Source organism: Aethalodelphis obliquidens, unplaced genomic scaffold, assembly GCF_003676395.1.
Source record: "Aethalodelphis obliquidens isolate GAN/ISIS:26980383/991018 unplaced genomic scaffold, ASM367639v1 scaffold5, whole genome shotgun sequence".
NCBI classification, from domain to species: domain Eukaryota; kingdom Metazoa; phylum Chordata; class Mammalia; order Artiodactyla; family Delphinidae; genus Aethalodelphis; species Aethalodelphis obliquidens.
The window spans coordinates 27,755,198-27,770,706 of NW_020837949.1; the positions used below are offsets into that span (position 1 = coordinate 27,755,198).

The 15,509-nt window shown below is 38.2% G+C and overlaps 1 protein-coding gene across 9 annotated transcripts in view; it reads left to right on the plus strand.

The window, feature by feature from the left end:
- CADPS2 (calcium dependent secretion activator 2) overlaps positions 1–15,509 on the plus strand; it is a 483,666-nt gene that overhangs the window by 234,663 nt on the left and 233,494 nt on the right. For all 9 annotated transcript variants that reach the window (XM_027102072.1, XM_027102066.1, XM_027102065.1 and 6 more), the window contains exon 8: positions 10,993–11,132. In XM_027102072.1, the coding sequence (XP_026957873.1) occupies positions 10,993–11,132 (140 nt within the window). The remainder of the gene's footprint in view (positions 1–10,992; positions 11,133–15,509) is intronic.

Sequence of the window (15,509 nt, forward strand, 5' to 3'; positions counted from 1 at the left end):
TGGCATCCCACAGATTTTTTTCTCATTTTCATCCTGTTCAAAATACTCTCTAAGTTTTATTTTGATTTCTTTGACCCATGGGTTATTAAAACTGTGTTAGTTTCCACATATGTGAGAGCTTTTTTGGAGTTCTCTATGTTATGAATTTCTAATTGCAGTCTATTGGGCTTAGAGAATATACTTGATATGACTTGGATCCTTTATAAATTTATTGAGGCTTAGTTTATAGCCTATAATAGGGTCTATCCTGTGAATGTTCCACATTCACAGTTTAAAAGACTGCATATTCTTTCGTTCAGTAGAGTTTTATACATGTCAGATAGTTCAAGTTACTGTTATTTCCATATCCTTACTGAATTTTTGTATCTACTTTCTAAAAAGCAATTTTTTTTTTTTTGCGGTATGCGGGCCTCTCACTGTTGTGGCCTCTCCCGTTGCGGAGCACAGGCTCCGGACGCGCAGGCTCAGCGGCCATGGCTCACGGGCCCAGCCGCTCCGCGGCATGTGGGATCTTCCCGGACCGGGGCACGAACCCGTGTCCCCTGCATCGGCAGGTGGACTCTCAACCACTGCGCCAGCAGGAAAGCCCCAAAAAGCAATTTTTGAGAGACTGTTACTAACCTGAGTATAATTATGGATCTATTCTGTCATTTTTTGCTGCTTGTATTTTGAAGATATGTTATTAGGTGCACAAATATTTAGGATTCCTATTTCCTCTTCATTAATTGACCACTTTGTTACTATGAAATAACTTCCTTATCCCTGGTAATATACTTTGGTTTAAAATCTTCTTTTTCTTAGCTATCCCAGCTTTCTTTTAACTAGTGTTAGCTTATTATATCTTTTTACATCCTTTAATCTATTTGTTTCTTTACATTTAAAATATGTTGATTGAAGCAACATATGATTGGGTCTTTATTTTTTATTCAATCTGACAATCTCTGCCTTTCAATAAGTATTTAAACTGTATTTTAATATGATTACTGATGTGATTAAATCTGTCATTTAGCTGTTTTTTCTGTCTTATATGTTCTTTATTTCCTTTTTCCTCCTATTTTTCCTCTTTTAGACTAATTGAATATTTTTTATGGTTCCATTTTTTCTTCTTTGCTTATTATTGGTAACTTATTTTAAGTGTTGCTTATGTTTAGTCTAACTTCAAATGATATTATAACACTTCATGTGTAGTTTATGAGCCTTACAATATTATATTTCCATTTCCCATTGAAGGTAAGACATAGAACATATTATTTCAGCAATAGCACCTAACAGTTTCTGATGTGTAATACGTGTCCAATTATTGTTGGAAGGATGAATGAACAAATGAACAATCTCCTGAAGTTTCAGTTTCATTTCTCCTTTGCAGAGTTATCGTAGACAGTTTTTGTTTGAACACCTGAGCTCCCTAACCAAGTGATAAGCTGAAACAGCAACTGTGGAATGATACATGGTTTGGATCCTATAGCAAGAGTGAGGTTCTAGGATGTTCAGCCCATCTCCTAGTTATAATATATAGAAGAAGCAGGTTGGAACATCCTGACATCCATTACTAACTTCTTCTTTTAGTTACTGCATGAAGAAGTCCCTGTGCATCTGGGAGCTATACAAAGCCTCTTAGGAATAGCCACCTTTATTGTCTCTAGCACTGATACTGAAAAGCTAAGTACCTTTATTCCCTGCTAGTTTTTATTATATGTATTGTATGAGTCAGAAATAAAGTCTTTAGGTCCAAGGTCCAACATTCAGATTAGTTGGTTGTCGAGCACCACAAACTGAAAGTTTGAAACCTGCTTCCGTAAGACGTTGATTCTGGTCTTGGCTCTGCCGTAATAGCCAAGAGGGCATGAACAGGTCACTGAACCTCTCTCCCTTGACCTTTATTCCCCACTACTTCCATCTTATCATATTTCTCTAAATTCATGCAGTTCTTTGGAGCATGTGAAAATGGAACACCGAGAATTCTTAACCTCCTACTCTCCTATCCTCCTTTTCTATTCTTTAAAGGATTTCTGACTAGTTTGTATACATATAGAATGACAAATTGGGAAGGTTTTCATGAATCTTATCATTTTGGCAAATTGTTAGCTTGTAATTATTAGACCTTGCTTTGATTCCTTATTCAAATGAAGAATAATAATTCACGTTCACTCTTCAGGGTGGCAGTTGGTTTTTAATAAAAATACCAACACTTATCTGTAAATTATTCAGTTCCCAAACACTTTGCTATAATTGTCTTCAGTTTAAGGACTGCAACTGAAGTAATCCAAGTTTAGGCATTAACATAACTTCCTCCTTTCCATCCTACCATCCTATGTATGGATTGACAGAAATAAAATTGATTTGGGCTCTAAGAGTTCTTATAGTTCTTAATAACCAAAGAATGAGAACAAAGCTAAATTAGTTATTATAATGTATGTGAAATTATGAAGGGAATGTGTTGAGGAGGGTATGTAAAATTGGAAGTGTCTATTGTTATCTTGAAGTAATTTCCCTTAGGTATTCATTTAACTTCAGTGTCAAGTTATTTACACAACAAGAGCAATGCCTATCTATTAAGGGTGATGTGAGAATTAGTTTAAATTTCACAAAGCACTTTGAGGCACTGAGTTGAAAAGTTCTTTATAAATGCCAGGCATTATTATAACCAGACTAGTAAAAAGAAACATGATAAAGCTACTCATGCAGTGTCCTCTAATAGAAACTTCATTGGTAAGGAAATATAAAGGTTACTGCTATTCATAATTTATGGCTGAGGGGAATAGATCAAGAATAATAATGCTTTCCTGTCTAGGTAAGTCTTAAAGACACAGATGTAGCTGGGATGGAATATATTGCTCCACTCAAGGAGAAGTATGAAATTGAGAACTTACAGGCAATAAAAGTGATATATGAAGATTAGTAAAGGCCAGTATCTTTAACTGAGCCATGAAAAATATCTTGACAAATTTGACTTTGTCTTTCAAAGTCTTTCTTGAAGACTGAAATAGAAGATGTAATCCTTGATCATTTGGGTATATGGAACTTGAAATTTGTTAGAAATATATGCATGATGGTCTTCATTCTAGTAACCAAAATAAGCTGTCTCATTGTGAATCCTTTTCAATTTTTTCTTTTGTTTTATGGTGAGGAAAATGAAAACTTTAAGTTAAGTAACGCTGAGTGAGTATTTTTCAAAAGATTTAATACAAGCAGAATACCTCAGGAAAGTGAGAGAAATAATCACACCCCAAAACATCTTAAAGTAATCAGAGATTATGATAGAAATCTGTCTGTAAAAATCTTTGAATGACACAGTTAGCAGAAGAAATTTTTTAAAAGGTAAATTTAGTGTTTTTGTAATCAAATCGCAGCTTTTATTGGCTGTGTATTGGTTTCCTATTGTAACTTTAACAAATTACTGAAAACTTAGTGGCTCAAGACAACACAAATTTATTATCTTACAGTTGTGCCGGTCAGAAGTCCACAGCGAATGTTGGTGGGCTCAAATTAAGGTGTTGGCAGGGTTGTGTTCCTTTCCAGAAGACCAAAAAGGGAGAATGCAGGTTTTTTTACCTTTTCCGGCCTCTGGAGGCTGCCTGTGTTTGGCTCGTGCATGGTCCTCTTCCATTTCCAAAGCCAGCAATGACTGGTCAAGTGTTTCTCACATCACTTTGCTTCGTCACTCCTCTGCCTTCCCCTTCCACCTCCCAGAACCCTTGTGATTGCACTGGGCCCACCTGGATAATCTCCCTTTCTTAAGGCCCACCAGTTAGTGACCTTAATTCCATCAGCTACCTCAATTCCCCTTTGCCAGGTAAGTAACATAGTCACAGGTTCTGGGGATTCGGAATAGGCATTTTGGGGGAGACTAATTATTCTACCCGTTACAGTCCAGAAATGGAAAGATGAGAGTTTCAGAAGCTTTTAGAGACCGGCAGGTAAATGGCGTACGAATTCTGCCTTTGCTACTGTCATTTTCTGTTATCAAGTTTTGGCAGTACTTTAGTTGGCAAGCCTTTTTCTCTTTTCACCTCAATGAAGTTATCAATGTTTGGTTTGCATTTTTATTTCTAATTTCTCTAAGCATCCACCCATCTATGCAACAAACACTTGGTAAGTGTCTAGTTCAGGATGTGAAGCAACATGTATGGACCTAGACCATATTATCCTTAGTGAAATAAGTCAGAATAAGACAAATACTATATGGTATCACTTGTATGTGGAATCTAAAAGAATAATACAAATTAATGTATATGCAAAACAGAAACAGGTTTACAGATGTAGAAAACAAACCAGTGTTTGCCAAAGGGGAGAGGGGAGGAGGGAGAGACAAATTACGGGTATGGGATTAAGCTACAACTATTATATATAAAATAGATAAGCAACAAGGATATACTGTATAGCACAGGGAGTTATAGCCATTATCTTATAATAATCTATAATAGAATATAATCTGCAAAAATACTGAATCACTATGCTGTACCTCTGAACCTAACACAATATTGTAAATCAACTGTACTTCAATTTCAAAAACAAAAGAATGGCTTAATTAAAGATACTGGCTTAAATTACACTAGCAGCCACAGGTGAATTACTCTAGGTATCACTATGAGCCCTTGCCCTCAGGGAGCATACTCTGCTAAATGCAGTCCATGAGCCCCTTCATACAGTGGTTCATTATTAAGTAGTGATGCCAGAAAAGATTTAGGAAGAATTTACACACCTTGATGTTTGTTTTTCATGCTCTCTCCAACCCCCATCATGCAAATAACAAAGCTTATAACCCCTATTTTTTTAACAAGCAAATGCCAAGAAAAAATATATAGTTCAGGTAATACTTTCCTTTTTCTTCTTTTACTCATTTTTTTAAAGGCTTTTCTTATTAAAAAAAAAAGTACTATATAGAAGGAAGGAAATGTGTAATTTTCTGTCGGGCCATCAGCACATTTTTAACGGGTTGGGAGTTTGATCAGTTCTATATTGTAAATTCCAGAATTCTTTCCAGCTTTGAAAATAAAGGGAACTGGATTTAGCCTACAGACAATAAGGTTCACAGAAGACTTAATGCTAATTTTTCAGTATACAGAAGGACCTTGTGTTAGTGAAAATGAGCAGGTGTTCTTTGTTTCAACCAAGTAGGACAGGAAGCGATGACATTAAAGGAGAAATTATTTAGACTAAAAAACCTCAGGTGTATTAAAACACTGGAAAATGTTACTAAGAAGGATGTATTGTAGATTTCTCTCAGAAGTCATCCAGTTCATCTTCTCCATACAGTGAAAATACAGGGCTCTGATATTGGAGAAAATACATGCTAGTTATTAACATGTGCTAAATAAAAATTTATTGAAATGAAGTAAATTCAGTTGGTCCTTTCACTGTACATACTTTCTCAAGGTTCTAAGCTCTCAAGAAGGTACTTAAAAGGTTCACAAGGCATAATTGTCATGAATCTTTGCTAAACTGAAAAATTTGTCAGTTGAAAGAGAAAGTTAGAAAAATGTCAACTGAACCCCAAAAGTCAAGGTTTCTCATAGAGATAGCTCTACTTATTTGGAGTGATGATCCCTTGGACATTTCCTTAAAATACCCTATGCCTCAAGGACATCTGATTGTCAGCAAAAAAAAAAAAAAAAAAATTTTTATTCACAAACTGAAACATTCCAGCTAAAAGCATTTTCAGTCCCTTCTCACTCTATTTTAAAGATGTATTTCTAAGGCCATTTCATTTCTTAATTGGATGTTAGACACTTGACTACACATGACTCCTCTCTAGAATGTATACAGCTGGATAGACAGGGATTATCCTTTACACAAGAGTATGTCATTTTGATCATGTCATTCTCTGGTTTAGAAGCATCTTTGGATTACACGTTATGGGATAACATACAAACTCCTTAGCAAAACCTATGCTTTTACAGTCTATCCCCATTCTTCCTTTCGGATCTCACCTATCAGCACAACCTTCCCATTTCCTTACCCTCTTCAGTCTACGTGGCCATATCCTCACCACCCACCCCGCCCCCGCCTTTGTACACAATCCCCCTTCCAGCCAAAACGATCTTGCTTATCTCACCCCATCTTGTTCATTTAAGAATTAAGTGATGTCTTCCTCCATTCCTCTCATAGACTTTATCCCTCAAGCCATTATAGTCTGGCCTCACCTAAACTTTCTCTTGCTGAGATCTCTAGTGACCTCTCTGTTGTTAAACCAAGCAGTAGCCTTTCCTTCCTTGCCACGCTTGACCTCTTGAGTGTCATTTGGCACTGACAGCCACTTCCTGTTCCCCGAAACACTCTCTGCCTTGAATGTCGTGCACCCCAGCCTTCTGGTTTTTCTTCTGTCTCCTTGGCCTCTGGTCTTGATTATAGAGTTCTCTTCCTTTTCTTAACCCTTAAAAGTTACTGTTCCACAGGGCTCTCCCCTTACCTTTTGTAAGGTAGAGAATTGACATGGCAAAAAATGTCATGAACGTTTGTACTGGTTGAAGTTCCCTTGGTGGCAAGCAATGGAAACTGACTAAGGATAGGCCCCTGGGAACAAAGAGCTGACCAGTCACGCTTGGGGAAGGGCTTGAGAAGCAAAGGCAGTGGTAAGAATGTCAGCATCAGGATTGTGTGCCTACTTTCTAAGGGTGGGTCAGTTCCAATGGCCTCATGTCTTTATCAGTCCCTTCCCTGTGTCTTTTATTGTGTCTTGTATATTGTATCTTACAATATCTTAGAAATCTTATGTATTCTTTTAGACTCCAAAATGAAGCAGTGATTCCTCTATGAAGTCTGTCCTGATTCCTTTAAGAATTGTTGATGGCACTTATCTCTGAGCTAGATTCATACCAGAAATGTAGCTGTATTATTTTACTCAAAGACCACAGTGCAATTGCTGCAGTCATGTGGTCTTTTTTTTTCTTCCTCTGGACTAAGAGAGATTTATGGGACAAGACAGTGAATTCTTTACCTCACCCCAGAGTCTACCTAGCTCCCTCTCAGTTCTTCTAGATTGTTCCTCCCAGTTTTTAGGTTTTTAGTTTTGAAACAGTTTAGAAATTTAGAAAATCGTGAGTTCATAGGCCACAAAGTTCAAATAATGTATATGTACAGATGCACATGGCTTGGCTTTAATTAATGTATCTTAATAGAAGAAAAATAATGTAGAGGTGTCAGTTTGTACAAGTATATTTTAAGAGAAAGATCCTTCTGTACCCCATATACTCTAGATGTTATGTACATATGTATTTTTACACTTCATTTTAAGTTTTGACTCTATTAAATTTGACAGAATTTTAAACAAAGCCTGAAAAAAACATTTTGTGTTTTCCATTACACTTTAGCAAAAATGGAAAGTAATGTTGACGTTTTATTATGAAGAAGATACATTGGCTTTATATTTAAGATAAATCATAAAATGTGTTGTGTTATGCTAAATGACAAGGCATTTAAAGTGTTGGTGACAAAAATAAACTAAAAGACTAGAAGCAGCAGAAATACGTGTAGAAAAGTTAAGAAATGAATAGCAAAGAATAAGCTACTTTGCTAAATTCTGTAAGAAGCTAACTATTTTGTACAGAGCTACGATTTAACTTATGTGTGAACCTAAAATACAAGAAGAAGTAAATTATGTCTCTTAAGTATTCTAATTATTGTACCATCAACATCAGACATCCCTCTCTGAACGTGAACTAAGTCGTGTTGAAGTAGAACTGTTTATCTGCTTATCGTGAAAGAAAATTCTTCAAGCACTTACTACCTGTGCAAGTCTTATGCAGCAAAACTCTGTGTTAATGTACTAGTTGGTATACTAAATGCTGTAACAAATGACAACATTTCAGTAATTTAAAACGATAGTGCCTGTATAACAGTTTATCATGGGTGTTCCTGATGGATGGGTAGATTTCCTCCGTGTGGTGATTCAGGGCCCTAGTTTCTTCCCTCTTAGGGCTCTCTTATTTGCTAGAGCATTGGAGTCCTCTGCATTTGGCTAGCAGATGAGTGAAGACGGCATACCTTCTTCACTTCTATATCTTAATCATCATTCCCCAAAACGATTTACCACTTTTCTTCATATTCCATTAGCTACAACTTTCATGTGCCCCTGCTTAGATGCCAGGGGAGCTAGAAAATATGGCTGGCTAGCTGCTTCTTGGCAACAGTTCTATACTAGGGAAAGCATGAATCCTGGTGAACACGTTAGATCATCTGCCATAGCTCACCCCTATAGCCAAGGTAACAACAATTCTGTTACCCTTCCAACTACCCATAGAATGCATTTACTTCAAGGGAGACAACCCAAAGCTTCATCCTGTCCTTACTTCCAGTTCAAGGTCCAGCATCTCAATCAGGTCCAGCTGTGGCTCTTTGCAGCCTGGTGCCCAATGAGCTAGGGTTCGTGTTCACTGCCTGCTGTTCCGTCTCCCCTCCCCACCCTGCTCAAGCACAAATCCAGTATATAGCAGTGGAGCAGGGGGCAGGAAAGCTACAATTAAGCTTCCCATTCTAAAAAAAGGTGAAGTGGGAAATACGTGTCCAGGGAGAGCAGTGAGATGCTGTCATGGCAGGCACTGTGAAGACACCCTGCCTGACAGTGTTCAGGATCTCTTGATTAGACCCTTGTTATGCATCTGAAAAGAATTGTTTTGTCCTTTATTCTCCCTGGCCCTTTGGGCTCTACACATTTGGGTGCTTCTTCCTTGTCTGTTATCGTCCATGGCTGGATCATGGAAAGGAGTATGATCACTTTCTGCTTGTACAATTTGGGAACCTGGTAACAATTTAACAGAGTTTGTTCACCAGTACCATTTTAAGAAGTAATAGATTTCATATCTCTGGGCCTTCATTTGTTACATGTGGCAGTGTTTACACCTTTATTAGAGTCTGTCCAGAAAGACAGAAAATTCCAGGCCATTCAAATGGTGGAAATTTAACACGGGGAGTTAGCTACATGTGTGATAGAACAGAGAAGCCAAACAAACGATGGTGAATGAACCCAGAGACTAACAGTATCGGAAAACTGCTGCACACCCTAGGGATAGAAGGGCAAGAGAAAGAAGTGATATTACCAGATATTATCTGAGTTTTTAGCTTTGATAAGAAGAAACCATCAACTCCTTATGGAGTCTTCCATATTCTTTCATCTTTCTGTGTCCCCACAGAGTAAGCACTCAAATGTTTAATTGAACAGAGATAACGCAGGAAATCCTTCCACCGACTTCAGTTAGAGGTACCCATCAGAAAATGAAAATGTGGCAGAAATGATGGTGTTCAGTACTGAGATGATCCTTAATTGGGGATAAACTGCAGTTATTTGGGGACCTTTTTTAGTAACCCATTATTGGCATTTAGAGAATGAGAAATTGTCGAAAGTTTTAATTTAAATATTCTCTTCCTGTATATGACATTTAGAGTTTGGAACAATACCAATGTTCATATAAACATAGAAAGAAGAATTAAAAAGGAATAAAGTCTGTAGGTGGTTCGTGCCAAATTCTTTTTAAAAGGATGGGGTGGGGAGAAATAGAAAAAGCTTTTCAGACTTGCTGGGAAATAGCAGTAAAAGCTACAGAGGATGTATAGCTCTTTAGTCTTTGACTCTTCTTGTGGAATCACCTTCTGAGTTGAAAATGATATACCTTTGTCTGCTGGTTTGAGCCAGAAATTACTAATTTATTTTCCTTTACTGTTGTTTAAGAAAGAATCTGTAAAATATTCCATTGGCTGTTTCAGCGGTCAAAAAGAACTCTTTCTAGAATCTGATCATAATTTTTGAAAACGTCACAAATGCCGTTTAATCTGCTTTGGGCTGAGCCTTTATATGCTGACGTGTGTAGATACGCTGGACTGAACCTGGCTATGGGTAGGTTTGAGAAAAGTCTCAAAATAGTAGATATATTTAACAACTTGGAAGTTGGAGACTGTGACTATGTTGTTTTTCCTAGAGAGAGAAAGAGCCTTGCCTGAAGATTTCTCCATGCATATTTTCACTCACACATGGAAATGAAGGTTTTTTTTTTGACAGAGCATGTCAAATTCAGTTGCCATGATGTGCTCTGAAAACATTTTATCCTACCTGAGCATGTTTATAGTTCTTTCATTTTCTTAGAAACTTCAAGCTTTTTTACTTTTCACGTTGCTTTAAAATAAGAAATGGCTTAAAATATGATTACTGCATTTCATATCTTCATTTTATCCTTCAGAATATAGTGCTCCCATTTAAAAATATTCATTAAGGCTTGAATATAGGCTGTGTCTAAGTAGTGTCATGACTGACTAAAAGGGGAAAATACCTTTTTTTTTTTTTTAAATCTACGTGGTACGTAACATCTGAAGAGTAAGCTTTTCTTTCCTGTGTTGGCTCTGTGGAATGTGGGATTGTGAAATAACGACTTGATAATTTGGCAGTTTTATTAAAAATAATTACTTTGTTTCAGTCATCATAATATCATCTTTATAGTTTTGAGAACATGTAGTCAGGAAAAAAATCCTTCTCTGATATTGATCTAGAGCAGAAAATGCGACGATCCGTCTTTTCCATCTCTAATTGGGTTGATTTCCTTTAACACTGCTTTGCAATGAAAATATTAAAACATGAGGTATATTTTTGCTGCTTCAAATAATTGGTTTTGCTTTTTGAGCATGCTATTTGTAATTTCAAAGAATATTTCTTTCTGAACTTCTTTGCTCTGAGGAGTTTAGAGTGGTCTTGAAATTATAGGTGTCTATTAAGTATTTTTCAACTGTCAATTCAACCGTAGCCGCCGTGCTATTAATTCATTATGAAGTGACACAGGAAGAAAACTCGTTATGTGATAATGTGAAAACACAGTATTTGTCAAAAAAATAAATAAATAAACCAGTCTGTATTGAAAACCCATCTGCTGTGGTGGGAGTGAAATGGTTTATTAGACACATTTGGGCATGACACCACCTTTTCAAACAGGAAAATGTATAGAAAAGATTTCAGTTCTACTCCTTAGACGTTCTGTATTCACCTAAATGTGTTATTTCTGTCCCTTACAGGTGATATTATACCCAACTTCTAATAGCTCCAAGTCAGCTGAGTTGCACCGAATGATCGTTCCAAAAAATAGCCAGGACTCTGACTTAAAGATCAAACTGGCAGTGCGAATGGATAAACCACCACACATGAAACATAGTGGGTGAGTGTACTTGGAGATGTTTTTCTCCTGAATTATTGGATTTCATTGTATCACTTCTGTCATTTTACTGAGAGCCAATATATCAGACATTCCCATGGAGTTTTTCCCCCCAAGTTACGTTAATAGGTTAACTTAATTTTTTAAATCTGTAGACATCTTTATAGCTGAATACATGGGTACTTAGTTAATATAACTGATTGCATGCTAACACACTATTGGTACTTGATTGTGTTGGTATTGCACATCACTTATATTGATAAAGAACAGTGATGTATGGAGATAACGTGTACGATATATTTCAAAATACAGTAGTAGTTGAAACAAGCCTAGAATTCAGATCCCCAGAAATAGTTAAACCTACATAGACTACATTAGAGTTTAATGGTGGTTCAGATATAACCCAGGAGGCTGTACAAGTTTTGACGGGAGGGGCGTGAGTGTTCATTGCAATATGTGAGTGAGAAACTAGATCAATACCGGAGGAAACTGATGTTGGTGGATAACCAGAAGTGCAGGGGCTGGCCCCTGGGGATTGCTGTGGGTCAGAGTCAACTTCCATCTCTGAGATTCTTTTTCCCTTGTAGCTGATGAGGAGACAGGTCTGAACTCTTCAGTACAATTCAATGAGTTTTTTAAAACCCAGGTCTTTCTCAGATTAATACTTTAGGACTCGCTACAGCCAAATTCTAGCGTAGGGGTGTTAGCCGCTAAGAAAGAATGTGAAGACGTTTCTTACTAAGGAGAGAAGCAGTTGCTAAAGTGTCTCCTCCCAAGTTTAGCAGCAAATCTAACAGTCTGTGCGCATGCCTGTACAGAGGGGCATCTCTGCTGGCTTTGGAGCCAAGTCACTGGCACTGTGGCAGAGTTAACTGGTAAGTCCACAAGATAAGGATTCTTTAGATGACTGTTAGGGAAAACCAAGTTAGGCTCTGAGCAGGAGGCAGCCCAGATGTATCTGCTAGAGCTGGGATGAGACTCTAAGGACCATATTGCTTCCTTGGTTTGGGTGGGCAGTAGTGTATGCAGTGTCAGAGCTAGTCTCACCTGGGGGAAAGAAGACCTCAGCGGGTGGGCTCTTAGAAAGGGAACAATAATTTAGGTATCCCACAGTATGGCGTCTTTAATGTAGTAATGCAGAGTCTAACTATGACTCATGATGCAGATGGAGTTCCTGGGATTTAATACTGAGAGTTCTTTCTTCCCACTTCCATCTACCTGCTCACTGTTGATTTATGCAGCAGACATGGATTGAGCACTTCCTCTGTGCCAACCAGAGCAAGCCTCAATGAGATACCATCCCAGGCCTGAAGGAACTGACTAGCCAGGGATTCAGGCTTGTGTACGAATAATGATAATAGTGGTAAGCGCTACAAGAGAGGAATGGGAACGGGTGGAAATAACACCTGATTCTAGCTGGAGTCAAAGAAAGTCTCACAAGACAACTGACTTTTGAGATGAAGCTTGAGGGATGAATTCAGCAGGTGGGCAGTGGGGAGGAAGGGCAGTCCAGCCACCAGCCACATGGCATAGCCTATACATAGGCAGGAGATCTGGAAGGGCTGTTAGCCAACCATGACAATTTTGGTATGGCTGGAGAGTGCTTTAAGACTAGAGAGAGTACTACTTCTCTAAAGTGCTTAGAGACTAGTAGAAACTAGAGGGAGATAAAAAAAGAACACATTATGTTCCAAACATGGTAGTTATTTCCCTACTCTTTTGAACTCAGTCTCTTGATGAATAGTACAGCAAGAAATGGGAACCTATGCACTGTAACGCCAAGATGGCCCCTGATTTACACATGGGCAGCACTGTGATGAATACCCTTTGAGCCTTCAGATTGACCCAAGAACCAGGATTGAATATGAAGTTGGGCACATAGCAAGTTCTGAAGCCTTCAGCTCCCATGGAAAGAAAGCTCTGCTCTAATCCTTGGCATTTTCTTGCTCTAAAATGCTTCAGGGCAAGTGGTACAATCTAGCTGCTTTCTAAGACTTGATTTTTTTTTGCTTTTTTTAATCACTCCTTTGCAACGAAGGAGAATTGGTTTGTATCACATCTCAGAGACCTTTGACTAAATTAGGACCCCCAGAATGGTTCTGGTGTTGACTTCTACCCAAGACTATGGGTGAAAGAGCTGACTAAAGAGAATGTCTCATAGTCTCTGAATTTAATCTGTAAAGCTCGAGAGCTATTGTGACCTGCCTTTACGAAGATACTAGCAGGCATTGCCAGACATTTGGGTAACTGCAGTTTGTGGTATGTAAAAGGAAGAAATTCTAGAATTTCATTTTCAATCTGTGACGTTGTTCTGCTAGTTGGTGTGTTATGGAGCATAATTAAGAATATCATATTTCCTAATATTCAAAAAAGCTATGTAAGACCGTTATTGAATGTAATAATAATGATCAACCAGAATTTCAGCATTGCTATAATAGCAATTTATCACTATGGGCAGGGACCACAAGCACCTGTCTAGGTTTCTCAGTGCCTGTGTGGTAACAGTTTTAAATATTTTGAATATCACCCCTGTGTTTAGATGTATATGGGAAAACATGACTTGACACACACATGACAATCCTAACCTTATACATCTTTTTCTGTGGTGCTTCACAGATGGATTTTACTGAAGCCCCAATTGTTGCATTTTAAAATGACCTTTTTTTGAACCAGAAGGAAAAATATAACCAATCTAAAGCTCATGCTTCTGGTAATTAATCAGTCCATGACTATACATTATAAATTTTTAATAGGACTGACTACATGCAAATGAAAATAGATATTTAATTTGGATAACATAAGCATAATGACGACTCATTCATTCAAAGCCAAACTAAACATTACTATGTGACATCTAGCTAGTAAAAATTTGGGTTCATAGGCTTCCCTGGTGGCGCAGTGGTTGAGAGTCCGCCTGCTGATGCAGGGGACACGGGTTCGTGCCCCGGTCCGGGAAGATCCCACATGCCGTGGAGCGGCTGGGCCCGTGACCCGTGGCCGCTGAGCCTGCGCATCCGGAGCCTGTACTCCGCAACGGGAGAGGCCACAACAGTGAGAGGCCCGCGTACCACAAAAAAAAAAATAAAAAATTTGGGTTCATTTGTTCTTTGGGGGTATGTCATATAAACTAATTACATAAACTCTTATATAAATCTGTTAAATGAATTTCCAGCTAGGTTTTAAGTGGTTAAATAATTCACATTCAGCTTTAGAATTTATCTTCCTTCCTTTTTTGGGTGGCTGGAAGACAGAAGTGTTCGTGAACAAATGGACTGTCCTTTAGCATAGCCTAGTGGCTGAGAGGCAGTATTAACTTAAATCTCAGAACTACCGTCGTCGTTTTTATTAAATCATGTTTTCCTAATTCACATGTTATTTTCTCAGCCCAAAGAAAGGCAAAATAAAATGGGGCTAATAAAGCAAAGGACTATTATGACAAATCTACAACCGAAAAGGAGAAAGATGAAAATTCAATCGCCACAAATATGTAGAAGCATTATGACCGGGATCTACGTAATCAGCATAGATCTACGTAATCAGCATGAAGCTGATTACTTTTATAGTTAAAAGAAAGAAAGAAAAAGAAAACTTCATGAGTATATAACTATAGAAGGATTATTTCACAGTTGAAATTAGTAAGATAAAATTTTAGCCAAATCACTACCATATAAATCTCATAATTCTCTGTGTGTAAAGTCATGCTTGGCAGTTTGAACATTTATTGAATGAATAGATGTTTTGAAATACTTTGAGAGTATCATATATAAAACTCCCTAACTTACATCATAAAGGTAGAAAAGGCCCTGGGCCCATTGCTTGCTGCAGGGGCAAGACAGCATGTGAGCTTCCAGCAGGAAGAACAGCATAAGCCCCAAGCTGGCTGCTTGATTGGTTTCGTGTGCTTCCCTGTAGAGAGGACCTGCCGCGCGTTCAGGGTCTGCTGTGTGATGCCTATGGAACCTTTCAGTCATACTCTTTTTTTTTTTTTTTTGTGGTACGTGGGCCTCTCACTGTTGTGGCCTTTCCTGCTGCGGAGCACAGGCTCCAGACGCGCAGGCCCAGCGGCCATGGCTCATGGGCCCAGCCGTTCCGCGGCATGTGGGATCTTCCCGGACCAGGGCACGAACCCGTGTCCCCTGCATCGGCAGGCGGTCTCTCAACCACTGCGCCACCAGGGAAGCCCTCAGTCATACTCTTAATGTTCAAGTGTGGCATTTGCTCTAAAGTGAAATGACTGCACTCTTAATAAAGTTGAATTATTTTGTTTATGACTTAGGGTTTATTATCTTCAAGTAGTTTAGGGGACAGTCTGAAGACCAAAAAAAAAACAAGTCGGGGTTTTTTTTCCCAAGGAAAATTGATTCCTCATTTTAAATCGAC